General features: G+C 33.8%; 2 protein-coding genes across 6 annotated transcripts in view; both read left to right on the top strand.

Moving 5' to 3' along the window:
• LOC133187796 (solute carrier organic anion transporter family member 4A1-like) overlaps window positions 1–16533 on the top strand; it is a 36515-nt gene extending 19982 nt beyond the window's left edge. For all 5 annotated transcript variants that reach the window (XM_061323208.1, XM_061323213.1, XM_061323221.1 and 2 more), the window contains 11 exons: window positions 5905–6076; window positions 8172–8444; window positions 8757–8859; window positions 9105–9226; window positions 9724–9900; window positions 11304–11393; window positions 11678–11885; window positions 12846–13005; window positions 13109–13284; window positions 13471–13535; window positions 13991–16533. In XM_061323208.1, coding sequence (XP_061179192.1) covers window positions 5905–6076; window positions 8172–8444; window positions 8757–8859; window positions 9105–9226; window positions 9724–9900; window positions 11304–11393; window positions 11678–11885; window positions 12846–13005; window positions 13109–13284; window positions 13471–13535; window positions 13991–14394 — 1950 coding nt within the window. In that variant the 3' untranslated portion in view covers window positions 14395–16533. The remainder of the gene's footprint in view (window positions 1–5904; window positions 6077–8171; window positions 8445–8756; window positions 8860–9104; window positions 9227–9723; window positions 9901–11303; window positions 11394–11677; window positions 11886–12845; window positions 13006–13108; window positions 13285–13470; window positions 13536–13990) is intronic.
• LOC133187886 (ATPase inhibitor mai-2, mitochondrial-like) overlaps window positions 1–20737 on the top strand; it is a 195840-nt gene that overhangs the window by 110219 nt on the left and 64884 nt on the right. The gene's annotated exons all lie outside the window — the stretch shown is intronic.

The raw sequence follows: 20737 nt of genomic DNA, 5'->3' as shown, positions 1-20737 counted from the left end.
TTATTGCACATACAAAATAAGATCTAAATGTAACTAGGGTGAGGCCAGTGCAGGGTTAAGAGAGAGGTTTAGATTGTGCTGATAAAATTCAGTGCAGCACAGAGCCCCCAAAAATTGAAATATGTACAAGTGAAATATACCACTATAAAGTTTTTATCTCAAGTAACTTTGTTTCTGTGTACCCGAGGCTTGCTTTTACCCTTCAAAGAAAGTTCTTTATTGCATCCTTTTTTTAAAAGTTTTATTGCACAGTCAAAAAAAGGAAGAAAAAGAAAAAAGGTATATGTGGAAACTGTATAAATATAAGTCTGACCCAGTTTGACCTCATATTTTTTGCTGTCTGTCTTAATTGTCGGGACTGTTTGCTTAACCCAATGAAGACGTTCAGTTGATTACATCCCATGCATTCTTGAAATTCAACATAACTATAAGAATTTAAAGACCATCACACTTATAGTTTATGTAGGTATTTAAATGTTTAGAGGTATACATATTCTGTTGTATTCATTTTTTGTGTTATAGTTAGGTGTAAATGCTTTCAAAGTTCCCAGCATGTTTATCACATTAAGCTTTAAAAACCTTCCAGGTGGTATAAATATGCCCCCAAAGCAATTTCACTGTCTATTAGTAAAGTACTTGAAGGATTTTAATAACAGCACAAAAATGGCTAGTAAAAAAATACTGCTTTACAGCTTTAAAGAGGGCATGAATTGGAAAAAAAAGTGCTTTGTAAGGAAAAATAAAGAATTTATTAAATGGTAGTTTTAATATAAACTTTAAAAAAAAGTGTAGTAACATCACCTGAAGAAACTAATGGAACTGAATTAAAAGGGGGAAAAAATTTATCTGCCATAAAATTCTATATTTTAAATAAAATATTTGAAGTATTTACCAGTTTCCTTTTTAAAATAAAAAAAATCTACACAGTGATATCATTTTCCCCAATCTGTATCATTGTAAAGTATCTAGGGAGAAGAAAAAAAAATATCCTAAATCTTTCATACTTTTGATGCTATCTAGCAAATGATGAAAAACATAATGAAGATATTTCTGTGAAGGCATATATTCTCTGATCTATCTGGGAGATGTAGGGGATTTGAACACTGATGGGGATATTTTTTAAAGATGTTTTGTCGGATTGTTTGCAGTGATGATAGTCAATCCTCACAGTGTCTGTGTATAGTTGTCTTTTCCTGACATTGATGAGTTCTCAGTGGTATCAAGTATTTTGTAGTTTATCTCATTTTTAGCTCACCTGAGCTGAAAGCTCAAGTGAGCTTTTCTGATCACTCATTGTCCGTCGTCCGTCTAGCTGTCCGTCCGTATGTCTATCTGTAAACTTTTCAAATTATCAACTTCTTCTCAAGAACCACTGGGCCAATTTTAACCAAACTTTGTACAAAGCATCCTTGGGTGAAGGGGAGTTTAAATTGTTAAAATGAAGGGCCAAGCCCCTTCAAAGGGGAGATGATCAAGAAAAAACAAAAATTGGGTGGGGTCATTAAAAAATCTTCTTCTCAAGAACCATTGGGTCAGAAAAGCTGAAACTTATGTGGAAGCATCCTGGGGTAGTGTAGATTCTAAATTGTTCAAATCATGACCACTGGAGGTAGGGCGGGGCCACAATAGGGAATCCAAGTTTTACAGTGGAATATGAAGTAAAAATCTTTAAAAATCTTCTTCTCAAGAACCACTTGGCCAGAATAGCTGAAACTTATGTGGAAGCATCCTGGGGTAGTGTAGATTCTAATTGTTCAAATCATGACCCCTGGGGATAGGGCTGGGCCAAAATAAGTACAGTGCTCCCATTTTATCCAATAGTCAAGTTGTCAGCCTAATTTTACCAGAATAGCCGAATATTAGAATAGCCGATTGTTCCATACCGAGTCCAAAGATAGATGTATAGAGCTACATGTATTGATAAATACATCGTAGCAAACTTCAAGCTTGCACTTTGGTTTTGGTTTGATTAGTTAACTAATTAAACAAAACATATTTATATACTATGTCCACTATTAACACAGGTAAGGTGCCTGTGTGCATTCAGCCGTAACTAATCCCCTCATTGTACTCGGGTGCGTATCATTACTGCTACATTTTCAAAATTTTCATTACCGCTACTTGCACATTACCACTACATTTAAAAGTATACATCACCGCTACATTGTCTCTTTCCTTAGCCAGCATCTTATGCGTGTACAGTACAACATATGCATGCATAAGACCCGTTTCCCCTGCTCACCACAGGGAAGCGAAGGAAGGACTTTGAGCAGGATGGTTTTTTTTTTGTTTTTTTTTCATTTTTTATTTAAAATCTACTTTATTTCATAAAACATTTTAAAAAGTTTAAAATCAAACATTGTCCATAGATAAAACACACAGGCTTTATACATTCCACTACAGACTTATATATACTCATTTTGATTAGAATTCAGATCCAAATTGTACTTCACTACATGGTGAGTGAATTATATTGAATGGAACTCATATTCCGTGCCATTGCTGGCCGATTCGGTATGTAGCGGTAATGAGTTGTTTTCGGCATAAGTCCTTTTGATAAAATGTAGCGGTAATGATCGCCCGAAAATTTGAGAAAATGTAGCGGTAATGAGCTGAAATTTTTTGCAATGTAGCGGTAATGTTGACCTCCCTTGTACTCAAGGCGAGAGGTGTCAGACAATGTAAACAAAGGCTTCACATACAAAGTTGGAGGTGTCAACAAGGTGCTGATTATCAAAACAACACTATGATAGTCCAAATTTTGGTATCAGATAAAACGAAATTCCAATATTTTCTCATCAGAATATCAGGTGAAATTATTAACAAATATGTAAGAAATGGTTTTGTGCTCTGATATTATATTGAAATAGCTGAAATATTAGTTAAACCACTATCCGATAAAATGGAAACCACTGTACTACAAGGGGGGAAATCAGGTGAAAAACAGCAAGGCCAAAGTTACTCAGGTGAGCATTGTAGCCCATGGGCCTCTTGTTCAGAAATAATTTAATAGTATTAGATTATTTAGAGAAAGAAATTTGAATAATCAAATATCATCTTTCTTGTTAAGAACTTTACACCACTTAGTATTGAATACTGCTATGTGATATAAAGGGCAATAACTCTCTTTGCTAGTTTTTTGTGATTTTAATAACACATACTTTTAATTTAAAATTTAATACAGGTTTGTACAGAACCAAAGAAAAGTAGTTCTCTCTCTATTTTCTAGGGAGTTTTGCTCTTTTTCTGAATCTGGTAGGATCTCAGCCTTTTCACAGAAAATGGTGCTCCTTTCTTAAAGTACTTTCAATCCCTCCAAGAATATCTTAATTGGAACAGACCTTAATTATAACTGATAAATAAAGCCATTAATATTTGACTGTTTTTTTTCATAGTTATGGGCTCAACATGTAATTAAATTTATTAGGAGTCTAAAATTGGGTCAGAGAAAAGGGAGAAAATGATTAGATGTTTACTCAATGATGCAAGCAAATTTATACAATTTACTGAAAGTTCGAAGAAGCCAGACATTTTAAGGATGTTTCGACATTGGATGAGAGTCTCTTAGGTATCACAAGTGTTCAAAGGATTGTGAACTTAAATGGTAAATGTAGATCGTGCAGCTTAAGTGAAATTATTTTTAGGAAAAATCTTCTTTCTTCAAGTGCTGATTTGCAAAAATGCTAAAAACCTACCTTTTAAACATTTTTAAAGCACTCTGGAGATTTGGTGAGGCATCAGTGTGAATTGTCTATAATCGAGATTTACATGCCGAAAAATTTCTTTATCAATGCAAAACTTTTAAAACAGAATTGATGAATTAACATTTGTACATTATCAATGCACTATATGGTGTTTTTTTTTGCAATTCGATCAGAACATTTTAATGCACTCAGAACTGTGAATAGCATCAGTTTTTAAATTCCCTCTTCATTTTAACTTGTGCATTATAGCAAGTTTTATGAGGTTATTTGCTTGTGATTTGTAATATCCTGCATGATCAAGCATTAAATCTCCAGCTGCTCTGGAAAGGATGAAGTCACAAGGAATACCGGTAAACAGGTGACTCAAAAACTTCATCAAAATTTGGGGGCATTTATCTAAAATTTGCCCATCTCTGAAGTTTTGTTGGACTTCTTGCAGTCCTGTTCTAGGTCCTGGAGATCACAAGTTTTGTAATTAGCCATCAAAGGTGAAGGTGAAAGATACTTTCAGAGAACATGAAAAATTCACCTAAATGAAATTAGCAGTTATGTTTGAAAGTACATTATCAGCTTCTAACAAGTATTTTTTTTTCATACTTTTGTAGAAATAATTGAACTGGAATTGGAATCTGAAATCCTTTTTACTTTATTGATGGCATTAAGGAAAATTATTTTAAGTTATCTTTGTAGTATTTTATTTAATAGTGAAGATGAAATGTTCGGCAGTGTTAATGAAGATATGTCTTGATTTACGTTAATCGGAGGCAGCATGTGCCAGGACATAAGAGAGATGTTATCACAAAGTGACGACCCCTGTTTGTAAACGCTGTAGTATTTTTATCAAATGTCAAATTTCATGCTTCACGGTAGGAGCTTGAGGTTAAGGGGCTAGCAAGCTAGTCAGAAGAGTGCAGCATAGGGCAGTATATAAAACATGGCTGGACATACAGGTCCCACTTCTCATCATCTCACTGAGATTTGAAAATGTTTGCTGCACTACATGCATGCATGTACACAATTGAAATTCTCCAGAGGCATTTAATCTTTTGACTCCAGCAGATTTACACTTGATTTGCCAGCCATGTGCACTGTATAACATTTTTTGATACATTCTGTCATTTGGGTCAGACAGATCTATACATAAACATTTACATATAAAAATGAAAAGAGAACAGTCTGTGTTAGAAAATTTTTATTTTCAGTTAACCTGTATATGTTTGTTTTATCAGTATTTTAGATAAGAGGGTATCACATTAGAAACTTTTATTTCACATCTGTAATCTTTACTGAGGCATCATCATTATCTCATAGTTTTATCCTCTTGCTTTTTAATGGCCCAATTCAGCAGAATCATATTGTAATGTTTTCATTTAGATTTCTAGACAAAGATTACAAATATATTTAAGGGCAGTTAACATTTCTGCTGGCAAAAAATCTCTGAATAGAATGATTATGATATAGTGTAAGGAAGTTCTATGAAGTATTGAAAATTTATATATAGAAAAAAAAATTGAAAAGATAATAGAAAAAAAGATGTATTTTACTAGCTTTGTATGATATGAATTATAAATTGTTATAAAGTTTTCCATACATTTCAGCTTCTCCTGAATGTAATATTATAAAGATGTCTCAGATGATTCATTCCATTTTTGCAAAAGAAATTACTAAGATAATTACAGCTCATAACTAAGTGTAAATTCTGTTTTCAGCAGGAAGCAGATCATTTTATTTCTCCCGTGGATTTCTGATGTAACTTGGTATTAAATCAATATTTCATTTTCTGCATGTTGCATTGTGCTTATGGGATTCTGTTCTACTGATGAAATTAACTATCCATTACACCATATAATAAATATCAGTGATTTTACTTTAGGCCAGATTGCAAAGAAATCTATTTGCATCAAGAATTCTGTGTTTCTTCCTGTATTTTTGAAAGGATACTTTTCAAACTTGAAGTGTCTATAGTATAACTATTAACTTGGGTCTTTACCTTTGACATTGGTGAACTAAACAGGTTTACTTTAAATCTCAGCAATGAAATTAAGCTTCCTTATTGAGTGCAGATTCAAATTTGTCCAAATCATGGTACCCCCTGCACTAAGGTAGTACATGTTACCACCAATGTTTTATGAGTGATATATGTAGGAAATCATTAAAAGTCTTCTACTCATGATTTAATTTTTTTTAATTTTCCCCCCAGGGAATGGTGGTGAATGGATTTGTGAATGTGGTGATTTCTAACATTGAGCGGCGGTATGACCTAACCAGTACCGAGACAGGAACCATCGCTAGCTGCTACGACATTGCCTCAGTCCTATGTCTCATCCCCGTCAGTTATTTTGGAGGCCTTGGATGTAAACCTCGATACCTAGGTAGTCTATTACTAAAAACTGAATATTCATGAGTTTTTGTGAAGCAAATTTCAAGGATTCACAGGTGCCTTATAGTAATCACTTTGTCTGTCTGTCTAGACAGGTGGATGAATAACTGACACCCTTTAGTCAGAAAGACTCTTTTGAGCTCTTGGCTCAGGTGAGCAAATATGCTATATTACTGGGGCTGGTGAACCCTGCTAAATGAAATTTAGCCTGGAAAATACACACACATACCCAACAATGCACCTCTTGCAAGAATGACATTTGTGTGTGTTGTTGTCTGCAGACATCCCATTTTCAACTTCTTTCCTTGCACCAGGATGCATTTTCAAACAAACTTTCAGTATACTGAACAGCGCTATCTCGTATTCTTTTTTGACATTAAACATTATGAAAATTACCCTGTACAAGTTAATAGTTACACTGATAACAAATTTTATTTGAAACAATGAATGGAATTTATATATATTAATAAGCAGATCTATTTTGATTGGAATAATTTGATATATTATGACAGATTGTACTAGCAGTTCAGTTTGATTCTATGAAAAGGTACAGTGCAGTTGAGCAACACATGACATTAAGTTTACAAGATCAAAATACTTGGATCAGGTAGCATTTTGTCAATACATCATCATTCCCATTGCATACTGATTGGTGCCTAATTTCTTAAGTTCTGTGTGACTCTACGGGGTTGACAAAAGTATCTCAGCATCAATATTTCAGAATTTTTGTTCATCAGTGTCACATTTTAAGTCGCATCACATTCTTTCTCCATTTGTGGTCCATTGAATTCCTTGATTAGTTTGACACAATCCTTGTGATTAATCAATCATAAGATTTTGGATAAGAAGTGATGATGCTTCTCCTGAATTTTCTTTCTTGAACACAGTAACCTGAAAATGTCTGCAGGATGTTTAATATTCCTTGTATCTCTTCGTATTAATGATTTTGTCTACTTCTAGCAGAAGCTTGATGTTGGATGGACAAATCTTCCTGTATCAACTGCAGTGAAAGTTTAGCAATAGACATTTCAGGTCTATCCACCAAAGTGTGTTTTGGGGAATTCTGACACTGAATTCCCCAAGTCTGTATTTAGACCGTTAAATCAGTTAAGACACTCAAAATACCTGTTATTATGTCAGATAACAAATAATGGCATTACAGTTCATGATTCACAATTGAAATTTAATAGTTCTTTGTACAAAATGTTATTTAATACATGAACAATTTTGGAAGTCTCTCAAATTATAGAGGAATTTCTCCTTATTTTTTCCTCATCACTATGGTTACTTTGGGTGTCCATCTCATCAAAATGTCCAGTTAAAGTAACACAATTGCTGGAGGGTCTCCAGGCTACTTCTGTGCCAAAATCCCTCCTCAGAATCACCCTATCTTGATATTTCCTCCATTTGACTTGAGCATCATCATTGATATCCTCAATTTTGTAGTCATTCTCTATCTCCAATTTCATCTTAATGTTTTCTAGCTCCTCTTGGTATTTCTGAATTCTTTTTATACAGTCCTGGCGATGAATGCACCCCAGTATTTCTATCAACAGGGTTAGGTTGTCTTCACGTATCAACTTCTTGTGAAACATTAATTTCAGCAGGTCCGCCATGTTATGTAAATCATGTCCTTCCCTTTGCCTTATGTGGCCACTGACTTCTAGCAGTAACTTGACTTTGGACAGTTCAGAATCGGTAAGGTGATCATCGATGTCCAGCAAGAGTTTGGCCAGAGGTGTGATAGTAAGGGTCCTCTCAGAATAAGCAGCCATCCTTCTCACATCGCAAGAAAGCAAAGAAGGCAGAGAACGTGATCCTGATTACTCACAAACCTGAGACATATTGAATTTCAATATACTTCGAGATATCTGAGGATTCGAGATATTCAGGTTAAAATACTTAAGAAATAAGCACTTGGGACCTCAAAATCACTTCAGCATATCCATGGTATTCGAGATATCCATTTCGAGATACCGAAGTTCAACTGTATGTATTGTATATATACTCACGAAACTATGTTTGCAAATTAAAATGTTTTGTAGGATTATCAATGATTAATTAACTTACTATCCATTATTTTGTAGGTATAGGTGTCCTGGTTATGGGCCTGGGGTCAATCGTCTTTGCACTACCTCAGTTTACCACGGGTCTATACTCGTTTACGGGAGATGATGTGACATACTGTGATATCGGGGCCAATGTCACTGCATGCACCAGCAAGGACAGCCTCTCCAACTACAAATTTGTCTTCTTCCTTGGGCAGCTACTACATGGTGCTGGGGCGTCACCCCTCTACACCCTAGGAGTCACATATCTGGACGAAAATCTGCCTGTCAGATCGTCTTCCATGTATATAGGTAATTGTCTTGAGAGTGAGAACTGTGAAATTAGGTATCAGTGAAACAGATCATGAGTTGAAATACTAAAATACCTTATGATCCTTTGCTATCAATATTGATTACTATTGTTAACCACTAGGGTTTTCCACCAGATTGAGTGTAAATTAGTTCAGTAAATTCTGCTAAAAATGTTTGGTCTTGTTCAAGAATTCCATAACTCTCCCATTCCTTGTCAATTTATTTGATATAAGGTACTCAAACAATGTGTAGTTGCATGTAATTTACATGTTTTCTGTTTCTTTATAACTCTTAATGTTAAATCAATTTCAGGTATATATTATGCCTTTGCTATTGTGGGACCAGCTATTGGATACCTTGCAGGGGGAGCATTCCTTAACCTCTATGTAGATGTTGACAGAGTGGACCAAGCAAGGTAATGCTGACAGTTATAATTCAAACTTTCAAGTAATTTTTATTTTCCTTCTTTTCTCTTCATGATACCAGCATCAGGGTATGAAAAGTTTTTTTTTTATTACTTGTAAGTGACATTAATGAGGTCAAAATAAAATTATTACTTGAATATTCTTTTAATTTAGGTCAATTAAAAATTTTTAGATGAGTAGGATCAAATACTTTGATCTGTGGTGAGATATATCAGGTATTCTTTATTTTCTGCAGTATAAATCTGACCCCCAGCAGTCCACGGTGGGTGGGGGCGTGGTGGATTGGGTTCCTCCTTAGCGGGGTCCTGGCTTTCCTTGTGGCCTTCCCCATGTGTGGATTTCCTACCAAACTACCAGGTATATATTTCATTACTAACAACATGTTTCAAGAATCAAATTTTTCTTAGTCATTAATCAATACATGTGTATTGGGATTTCATGAGGTTTTTTTTTGGTATTTACAAAATAATGTGACATCATTCAACACTCAAAACTCTTCTTCATTTTTTGTCAGTGATCAGTGCTTTGTGGTTTCACTAACACTCCAATAATTTGCGCTTCTTTTTACAAACAAAATTAATTATTCCAAGAATCTAGCACTAAAATATGTCTTATATGTCATTGGTCGCACTCTGTATGCTTAACATATCTCTTAAGAAGGAATGTCTATACAACAGGTAATTACAACAATCATTTTCATTATGGGGTCCCAGTGCTAAGAAGTTTTGAATGAGAATTTTTACATACATATTTCAAAATGTCATGACAACCAACTGAAAACAAATAATGTTCGAATTTTTCACTTATAAATGCAACAATCAGAAATTTATAATAGATTATTTTATAAACTCAAGGGTCAGAAAATTATAAGAAGGAGAGGGAGAAAGAGGTTTACCACAGAAAAGGAGAATCTCCCCAGACAACATCCACAGACAACCAGGCCTGTAACATCAAACATATCTGGAAATCCGTCAGGACACTTATCACAAACCCTACCTTCATGTTCCTCAATCTGGCTGCGGCCTGTGAAGGTAAACTTGTGCATGTCTTAGGAGTGTACACCATGTTAAGGATTTTATGCCAAAAAAAAAAAGATTCCTTGAAACATTATACTTTTATAGAAGTAGAACTCGCTATTCTTGAGAGATTTTGCTCTGCGTGAATTATGTATAAAGGACCCTACTTTTTTACTTTATTGGACAGTAAAACACTCTTACAGCGAAGTTCCAGGGATGAGAAGTTTTGTTTCACTATAAAAGTATTTAGTTAAATCCGTTAAATTTACAATATGAATTAAGCCCACAGGGAATGAAAATCACTTCACTGTAAGTGTGAATTTATTATAAGCATGAATTATAAGCATGCTTTACTGTATCTGGATTTTATGTCTCATAACTATTATTTTTATGCCCCACCATGAATATGGCTGGGGCGTATAGTGTTTGTCATGTCCGTCTTCCACCTTCCATCCCGCTTTGCGTTTAGCTCATTTCAAAGCTCAGCTTCAAAGAAACTTATTCAAGATATTTTTATCAAACTTCATATGTTGATACATATTGATGAGAGCTATTCAACTGCATCAACATTTTTTGACCTTGATCTTTCCTTTGACCATACTTTTGTTAAATTAGTGTTTAGCTCAGTTTTAAAAAAAAACAACTCAAGATATTATATGCTTTTATTATACCTCTGTGAATTTTTTCTGCATAAAAATATTACGAATAAAAATGCTATTTTTTCCAAACAGCTCCTACCGTGGAATAGTTTTTTGCTATTTGCCCATGGTGAAATAGTCATTAAACTATTCACCGGCAGCATTCTGTTTCCCTCGCTTTTCATCTCGGAACTCTTCTGCTTTTATCCAGATTGTGACGTAACACAAGTAAAAACTGCTTCGGTATAATAAAACACCTATTTACTGACTATTCAGACAATAGCAAGTTTATCGTCCCCCTCGACAGCAACTATTTCCCTCGGCTGTGCCTCGGGAAATAGTTGCTGTCTTGGGGAACGATAAACTTGCTATTGTCCTCATAGCCAGTAAATAGGTGTATAATATGTTTTAGTGAGAGCTATTCAACTGCATCAAAAACTTTTGACCTTGACTTCACTTTTCTTAAATTTTAATTTAGTTTTAAAGAAACTATGTAAGCTATTTTTATGTAAGCTTACGCACTTATACATAATTTGGTGAGAATTTATCATCTTTATCCATTTTTTTTAGAATTCAATTTTAAAGCAACTATTTAAGATATTCTCATCAAACTTCAGACACTAATACAGATTTTCATGTTGCATTACTAATATATCCTCGGCAGGGCATTCATGTCCTATGGACATATTTTTAGTTGTCCAACTTTCAACATATGCATTATTTCAAGGTAAATGATTTGATTGTAAAGGGAGGGCACTACATGACAAAGTGATTTTGTAGGAAACTTGCTGGCAGGATTTGCTACTTTTGCTCCAAAGTTTATAGAAGCTCAATTCAGTCTACTGGCCTCAGATGCTGCTCAGTATGTGGGTAAGAGATATCTGAATATGTAATACATATAGTCATGTAACTATGAATTGTATTTCCGGAACCTTTTGTTGTTTTGTAATGCTGTAGAAATCAATTAAAAGATTACAATTTAAAAGACTGTGATAAAATTGAAAAAAAAACAAAAACTTTTGAAAGATATAAATGTGGCCATCAGGGATAGATGTAATAATTGACTTATTAAATCTGTAGTTTTTCAATGCATCACCAATCATGTAAATGTTCTGGAAGCAGGAAAGAAAGCTTGGAATCCATTTTTTTTGTAGGTTATGCCGCTATACCAGCAGGAGGTGGGGGCACCTTTCTGGGAGGGTACCTGGTCAAGCGGTTTAACCTGGGAGTACGTGGAATTATCCGATTCTGTCTGGCCATCAGTATCCCATGCTTCCTCAGTGTTCTTGTCTTCCTTGTCAATTGTGAAAATGTGTTGTTTGCAGGAGTAAATATTGACTACGGAGAATTGGCCAGCAATGGGTAGGTATTGAAAGACATAACAAAGTGGAGTATTGACATCTATCAAATGTCACATGTTGAAGCAAAAATTTTTAAGTACTGTACTAATGACATATGTAGTTGTGATAATTTATATCTAAAATGATGCAAACACATTGGCTTATGTAGCAAGGACAAAATTTTTGGTTGTGCTAGTCAGTAGTGTCAGGTAACATTTGTCAAATATGATACACTCTTGTGGATTCTGACTATACAAATACATATACAGGACTGGGAGCTGGAGATTACTAAGAGATCAAAACCACAAAATTATAGAAGCCAGCTGCAGGCAAGCTTTTCTATAATATATGACTGAAGTTTATATTCTTTCAATTTATAGACTTTATAAACTTTCAATTTATAAACTTTATAAACTTTCAACCCAATATATTTTTTGTAGGAATTTAGTATAGAGGCAGTTTACTAATGTAAAAAAAAGTGTAATAATAATTTTCTGTACCTGCATTTCATATTAAATAGGAAAAAAGTCAAAATACTCTACCCTACATAAGCATACTATGATCTTACATACTGTTTCTGCAAATGTCTTAATTTAAAGATACATGTACATGTGAAGTGCATGCAGAATATACACTGTATGTGTACATAAAAAAAGATTTACAAAGATTTTTCCTCTATATTCCTATGTAAAACTTTGATTGCCCATTGTTGTCCCATCCTTACCCCAGAGGATTATAATTAGAATCTTCAGCTTTTTGTGTGCTAATGATAGATAAAATTCATTCGTAAAAGTTGGAGTATTTTTGAGAACTTCATTCACATTTCATTTCTTTATCCACAAAATTGCAGAAATTCTTCCCTGATACTAGTATACGCCGACATAATCACGTATGATTTCAGAACATTGAAAATCTGAATATTTTTGGATTTTCAGAACACGATCACTGTAATAAAATATTGTAACTTTTTCATATCTTTTAGTACAAGGAAATTTCTTGGAAAGTTCAGCACAAGTAGCTGTAACGCTAACTGCGGCTGTACTCTGGAGAATTACAACCCTGTATGTGGTATTGACGGAATCATGTATTACTCCCCTTGTTACGCAGGCTGTAGTAACTCTATCCCGGGAACAGACCCTGTGGTAAGTTAACCTGTCTGTAACATCTATTTTTTTATGTACAATATTTTTTTTGGTTCTATATAACACATTGCTAAATCTGAATATCCTTGCCTTGTACTTGTAGCAATACCAGAATTGTAGCTGTGTGAGTTATGACACCAGCACCATGCCCTCCTACATGGCTGTCACCGGGAAGTGTGAGAGCTCTTGCTCCATGTTACCTCTCTTTATGGCCATCTTTTTCCTCATCATGTTCTTCACCTTTGTTATCAGCATGCCTGCTCTATCAGCCACCCTCAGGCAAGTATTTCAAAGAGACAAAGCAATTTGCACTGAGGAAAAATCGAAGTTTCTTTGAAATATTTTAAGTAATTAAAACACAAGAGTATCCCATTAGAAAAATTTTGACTTGGCTTAAGGAAAAGATTTGGAGGCTTTCAAATGCATTATTGGATGTTTAAATTGTAAATGTTCATTACTTCACAGGTGTGTTCCACAACATGAGAGTTCATTTGCCTTGGGAATACAATGGATAATAGCTAGGTGTCTAGGTAAGGCTTTTCAAGTAGAAACTTTTTTTTAATTATTCAAGTTCTTTTAACAAATTATTTTTCTTTGAACACCTATGTACATGTACCTCATAAAAAAATATCAAGGGCTTAGTTTTTGTTATTCTCACACACCTGGTTATATGGGTCTTCACAATCAGCTTATATTACTGTAAAATCTATATTTTTGTGGAGTCAGATTTTTGTACTTTGAGGAAAAAAAACTGGGTTCATGAGGATTTGATTTCTTGGATGAAGAATTTTTGAGTAGTTATGCATGTGACATTTTACATTTTGTGGTGGACATGAATTCATGGGTCTGTTCATACCTCGAAAACAATGAAAATTAAGCCCCCACGAAAATTAGTAATTTCTCTGTATATATTTAAGAATGGCTTCATTTTATCCTTGCATCATTTGAAAAAAGCATCATTACCTTCCTTTTTGTTTTGCATTAGGTTCGATTCCTGGTCCAATACTATTTGGGAAGATGATAGACTTGACATGCCTTTTATGGCAGAGTAAATGTGACGATAACGAGGGATCATGTTTCTTCTACAACAACAAGAACATGAGTTATAACTTGATGGGGATAGCCCTGGCTGGTAAATTTTTGTCCATCCTTTTCTTTTCCCTTTCTTTGTTCTTCTATAAAGCAACGCCTGAAAAGAAGAACGAGGAGGAGGAGGACCAATCAAAGAACTTGGATTTGAAAGTAAACAGCAACATGAATGGGAATGCTGGGATAGGAAATACCCAGAGTTCCAATACATCTACAACATCTATAACTAATGGCACGACGCACGCTGATGTGAACAAAAATAATACAAAGACAGACAGTAGAAGCACAACTAAATTATAGCAGTGCTGTACAATCTTTAAAAGCTGGAACTGTGATCTTATTGCCTTTCAAATTAAATATTTATTTTTAATTTCATTTGATTTGAGAGATGTTAATTATGTGATGATGAGAACATAAAAGAATTTAAAAATTTTGTTATCAAGATACATACACAGGTAGACAAAATATTGAAAATTTTAATGCTTTAACTAAAATTTTAAAAAATCAGATATGAGGGATTTTTTGGTACTCCAAGTATAGAGTATGAAGGGCAATTAACATAAAAGTTTTTTCTTTGGATTGTCTTTTATTTTTATTGAGATTTAGTTAACACTGGCAGTATTTTTATGCAGATATCGGTACTAGTCAGATTTACTAACTAAATACAGAAGTCAGTCATAGTACATGTTTAACTAACTTTCACTAGTCCCTAACAAATGCTGTAAATGTGTTTTGAGACAACAGTTGAAAATTTCATAAAATAGTTCATATTATTTTAGATGAGCGAATTTGTACATTGTATATTTTATTATGACAGGAAAAACATTCGAGAATTACAATGTAATGCACTGAAATACAAGAATTCACTAAAATGGAGATTTTATACAGTAGGAAAATATATACAATTTTGATTTCTATTCAGGTCTTTGTGATATTTTGCTCTGTTGTACATATCAGTATGCAAAGAATGACAAGGAGTATATATATTTGAGATTAGAGAAAGTAATGCCACATGTGTATTTGTTTTGATGAGTTGTGAATTTTCCTCTTCATGTTTCTGGTAATTATTTTATCTCGGTTTGGTCCATAGTGTCAAATACTGTAACAAGCCTTAAATATTCATTTTGCAAATTTTTCATTCCTCATTAGGGTCAAAGATCTCATGCTAGAGGATCACATGGCATTTAAGAAATCAGACCATTACAAGTTTTCTTAAATTATGGCTACTGGATGCTATGGAAATGACCCAATAACTATTTGCATGTAAAAGGCAGCTAATTGTGTATGTTTTCAGCATACTCAGAAATTATATATTTTTCAACTTCCAAAAAATTACAGCATTTCACATCTAATTTTTTTAAGTTGGATATATTGTATATATTATTATGTACTGTCAACCTCTGCTCTCTTTATAAAGAGATTAAATTTATAATACTGTTTGTTCATCTAAAAAGCTCTCTGTTATGCTGATATAAGATATAAGTACCATTTCTGTATCATTTGTTCATGTGTTAACACAGTTTAGAATATATTTTCATAGATGTTTACAGTTTTGTTAATCATGTAGAATAACTATTGTGCTAGATGAGATTATTACATATCTTGGAACCAAAGAATTTTTATACATTGATCATGTTCACTTGTGGTGGTGTCTTCTAGATGTGTGGGTTTTTTTTAACAAACCAGATGGTGCTATGAATATAACATATCAGCTAGATATTTTCATACTGTAGAATTCTGACATCCTAGTTACAATGTGTGGTAGGCATACTGTATACAGGGAAATTTTTGCTAGTTTTATTTCTGCCCTCAATGCAAGTCTGTGAATTTAAAGTGGGGCAAATTCAAATATCCAAGTTATCTCTTTATCACATGTTTAGGTAAATTTGAAAGAGGCATAAACGTTTGCATGTGTGATAGAGCAAAAATAACACAGGTGGAAAATAACCCTGTATACAGTATATGTTTTAAGATACGCATTTCGTCTTTGTCTTCCATGTCGCCCTTCAGGTTTGTGACAGTTTTATAGGTATTAATCAGTAGAAAGTGAAATTTTATTAACTGGTTTTAATGAAAGGTTTGAGAAAAAAAATCACTTTTCTTGCAAGAATCATTAGATCAAAGATAATAATAATTGTTAATTCACTCTCAGCCTTTTTTATTGGTGATAAATTATTATGTACATGTGTATTTTATACTGCAGAAAGAATCACAAATCAAATGTAGAATTGTTTGCTAAGTGTTTGAACTAGTCATGTATGTAGGGTCTATATGTTTACTGTCAAGCCTGTACTATATACTACTACATTATTTGTTAAATAAATACATGTATTATTGAAATGTTTATATGTGATGTAATTCATGTACATGTAATTTCGTTGAAAAAAAAAAATTACATGCATGTTGAGATTCATTGAATAAAAAATTGGCAAACGATAACTTTCTTCGCATGTGTGTTGGTCTTTAGTACTAAAGGTCCTAAAAAAGGCCCCCAATTTTTGTGTGACCTGCTAAGCAGAGAAACATTCAAAGATCTTTTGTATGTACATGTATTTCTCAGACTCTTGGGTTCTTGTGAATTGTAGATAGGGATCTGTATCCCCTTGCAATGAAGTTGGAGGGAATATAGTAACGTGCTTGTGTGTGAGTGAGTGGGTGCCATACCTTTTGTAAAATTTGAGATATAACTTCAACATGCACAATAACAAAAAGAATTCAATTTCAACATAATTCTTTCTTCGAAATAGTTGGTATTAAGGGTTTGATATTCATTTGTAAAATTGTACATTGCAATATTTTTCTTAAAAAAAACATGGACATTACAAGACAAACCTGAATCTGCACTCCTGATAATATCACAATCTTGGCTGTGCTGTTCTTTTGGGGCACAAAAGATCTTAAACATTTTTTTCCTATTTATGCCCATGTAAAACTTTAATCCCCTTTTGAGGCCCCAACCTACTGATGGGCATATTTGGCATGTATTCTGCAGGAATTGTATATACAAATCATTCATATGTGAAATTATATATCACAACTTCCTATAGTCTAAAGAAAAAACCTATTGATTTTGAGGTCCAAAGGTCAAGGTCAGATTCATACATTCTGTGTAACACTTTCGTTTCCAGAAGATCTTTTTGAGGTTTATTGAAATTTCATGCCTTGTACAACTCCTTATGGCATATAAAAGACCCCTTTTGATTTTAAAGTATAAAGATAAATGGTCAAGGTAAGAAATCTACTCATTGCAAATTACAGTTTCCAGATGGTAACTTATTATAAGTGTTCTTTGAGCTTTTTTCAATGAAATTTAATATCACTACTCCCTATGGCCTAAAAAAGACCACTTGATTTTGAGGTGATTGTGTCTGTGGTAACACTTTCATTTCAGGCAATATCTTAAGAAACCTTTGAGATTTTGCACTGAAATTTTATATCACAACTTCCTGTTACCTAAAGAAGACCCATATTGATTTTGAGATCAAAAGGTCAAGGTTAGAAATCATTCACAAAGAAATGATTTCCAGATAACTTTAGTTCTCTTAACAATTGGGGCCTTAAGTGCCAGCGGGCACGAGAGGATAGGTGTTTTGAGGTTGGTTCTGTTAGAGATTTTATAACTCCGTGTGACTTAAAGAAGACCCCTATTGAATTTAAGGTCAAAAGGTCAAGGTCAAAAATTCATACAATGCAAAAAAAGGTTTCTAGATGATAATGCGAGTTTTCCTTGAGCTTTTTTCTAGGAAAGAAGATGGGTGAACAAGGCGTGCAGAATGCCTATAGCTTCAGATAAAAAAAAATCATTCAATTTGTGAATGAAGTATTTTAAGTAAAGTTCTCATTATTGAAATTTGTGAAATTATGATCAAGAAAACTTTTCTGAGAAAAAAAAAAGATCTCGGAAAAAATTATTCTTTTATTAAAAAATAAAATGGTATTCGTGGGATTCGAACCCTAGCAATAAAAGCACGGAGTATCATATTGCTTTGAGACTAACACGCTAACCACTACGCTACACAGCTCCTGATGAATTGTCGCATTTAAATCATGTTTGTGATATGACCCTTGACTAAATGGACTTCAAGTATTTCTAGGAAAGATGCAAATGCTTTGTCATAAAAGTGTACTTTTAAGGTATAGTGGGTCTTTGCTCCATATTTTTGTAAACCAAAAAATGTAGATTTTTATGCAAACTTTTAGGATTAACTTTCAACAAAATGGAGCGAAGACCCACTCATATCGAAAATTTTTGTTAAAGTATGATAAAATGATCCTTTTTGTCCTCTTTAGTGTGTGTATGCTATTTCATAGGCAAATAATTTCAGTCTTTGTGAGATTTTTGTCAATTGCAGAGATTTTACATAAAGTATACTTCAATGTTAGATGAAATATCAAAGAAAATTCTGATATAATTGAGATTTTATTTTTCACTTCATGTTTGTCACACTACAGGCACTTCGCCCGCCTTGTTTACCCGTCTTCTTTTATGTCATAACTACCAATGATATGACATTATGGCATATTTTAACAAACCAATACACAACATCAGAAAAATAATTACATTCTTTTTTTAAATCACAGGAACCTGTTACATCAGTAGAATGCTAAATTCATGTGACAGATCAAGGAAATTTTCATTTATTGAGTGCACCTAAATACTTGTCGAATCCAAATCTAATGTGTCAAGCTCTTTCGATCTGCACTACCTGGGGATGCTTGCGTATTAATACACGTATCACTATATATGGTCTTGTTATTCTTGAGATTGTTTAACCTTTTCTTATATACAATGTATTCCTATGTAAAACTAATTTGTTGGGGCCCCACCCTACCCTTTAGGCCATGATTTGGGCAAAATTGAATCTGCATTACCTGGGAATGTTTGCATATTAATATCACTCATCATGGTTCTGCTGTTTTCAAGAAGACAGTAAAACATTTTTTCCTAAATATTTGCCCATATATTCCCATGTAAAACTTTGATCCTCTTTTGGGGTCCCACCTTACTCCTGGGGACCATTATCTGAATAAACTTGCAATAAAAAAACAACTAAACAAGCAACTTTTGAGGGAGATGCGTTATTTCCCCTTGATGATCAATAATATAAGGATACAAGAGTCATATCCCTTTATATTTAATATTTAAAAAAGAACTTGCAAATCCCGAGGATGCTTGCATATTAATATGACTAATTATGACCCTGCTGTTCTTGAGAAGATTTTAAAACATTTTTCCTATATATTCCCATGTAAAACTTTGATCCTCTACTGGGGCCCTACCCTACCCCTGGGGACCATTTTTTGAATGAACTTACTTTGCACTTCCTGAGGATGCTTACAATATGCAGTTGCACCTCGTTAATTGTGCTCCCAAGCATATTGTCTGGATTAATGAGGCATCCAGATTACTGAAACATATTTGGTAATATTATATATATATATATATATATATATATATATATATATATATATATATATATATATATATATATATGTATATATAAATATTAATATACATTTATATAAAACAATATTATAAATTGTTCCGAACAAGTTTTGTCTGCAAGGTGAAGCATCCAAATTATTGGCATCCGGATTAACAAGGCTCCATTACATTTTTATCCCCCAACCTACCCCCTGGGACAAACTTGAATATACACAATGTCATGAGTTTCATCTTTTCTGGAACCTAATAAGGTTCATGAGAAGGAGATTTTTTAGTTATTATCTCCATTTGAAAGAGGGGGTGACCCTTCACTTGAATCCCCTTTCAATCTAGGATATTTTAAGGCAAGTTTGGTTGAATTTGACCCAGTGTTTCTAGAGAAGTTCAAAATGTGAAAAATTTACAGACCACACTCAACAGATGGAAACTGGATACTCTTCGATCAGAAAAACTCAACCTGAGACGAAGGCTCAGGTGAGCTAACAAACTGAATCAGGACTACCGGTACATGGAAATACAAGTATTTGCATATTTATAGGAACTTTGCTTTGAGAGGTCTTGACTTTACAATTTGAAATACAGACTGTATGGAAATGCTTCATATAAAACTGATAATTGTAGCCCAGCTCAGGAGAAAAATTTTAAAACGATTTTTACCTAAATATTCCTTTGTCAATTTTTGACCCCCTATTGGGGACCCATCTAAATCAGAGAAGGGGTTTTGAATAAACTTGATATAACAGTTCTTATGCCTGGTAAATTTTGCCTTTTCTGGGCCAGCCATTCAATGATCTCCTTCATATTTACACTATTACTACAAGTATTCTCCTTGGAAAAAGAGTGTGTCCTTTCATTTGAATACCCTTCTGTCAGTGATGCTCTGGTGGCCACTTTAGTTGAATTTGCCCCATTTCTTCTAGAGAAAACAGATATGTGAAAGCTAACACTGGCAAAAAATATAAATACATATACTCTATGTACATACATAATATATGCAAGGGAAACTGTGATTGAAGAAGGCTTTAGAAGCTCACTTGATTGATTGATTGTATGCTGTTTTACGTCCCATTCGAGAATTTTTCACTCATACAGAGACGTCACCATATACCGGTGAAGGGCTTCAAATTTTGACCTTTACTCGGCACTTACGGCCATTGAGCAGTGAGGGATCTTTATCGTGCCAACGCCTGCCGTGAC

This window comes from Saccostrea echinata, unplaced genomic scaffold, assembly GCF_033153115.1.
Source record: "Saccostrea echinata isolate AGI-Se365-2 ecotype Australia unplaced genomic scaffold, CSIRO_AGI_Sech_v1 ptg000001l, whole genome shotgun sequence".
NCBI lineage: Eukaryota > Metazoa > Mollusca > Bivalvia > Ostreida > Ostreidae > Saccostrea > Saccostrea echinata.
The sequence above is the reverse complement of the archived record's forward strand: the minus strand, read 5'-3'. Positions and strand labels throughout refer to the sequence as shown.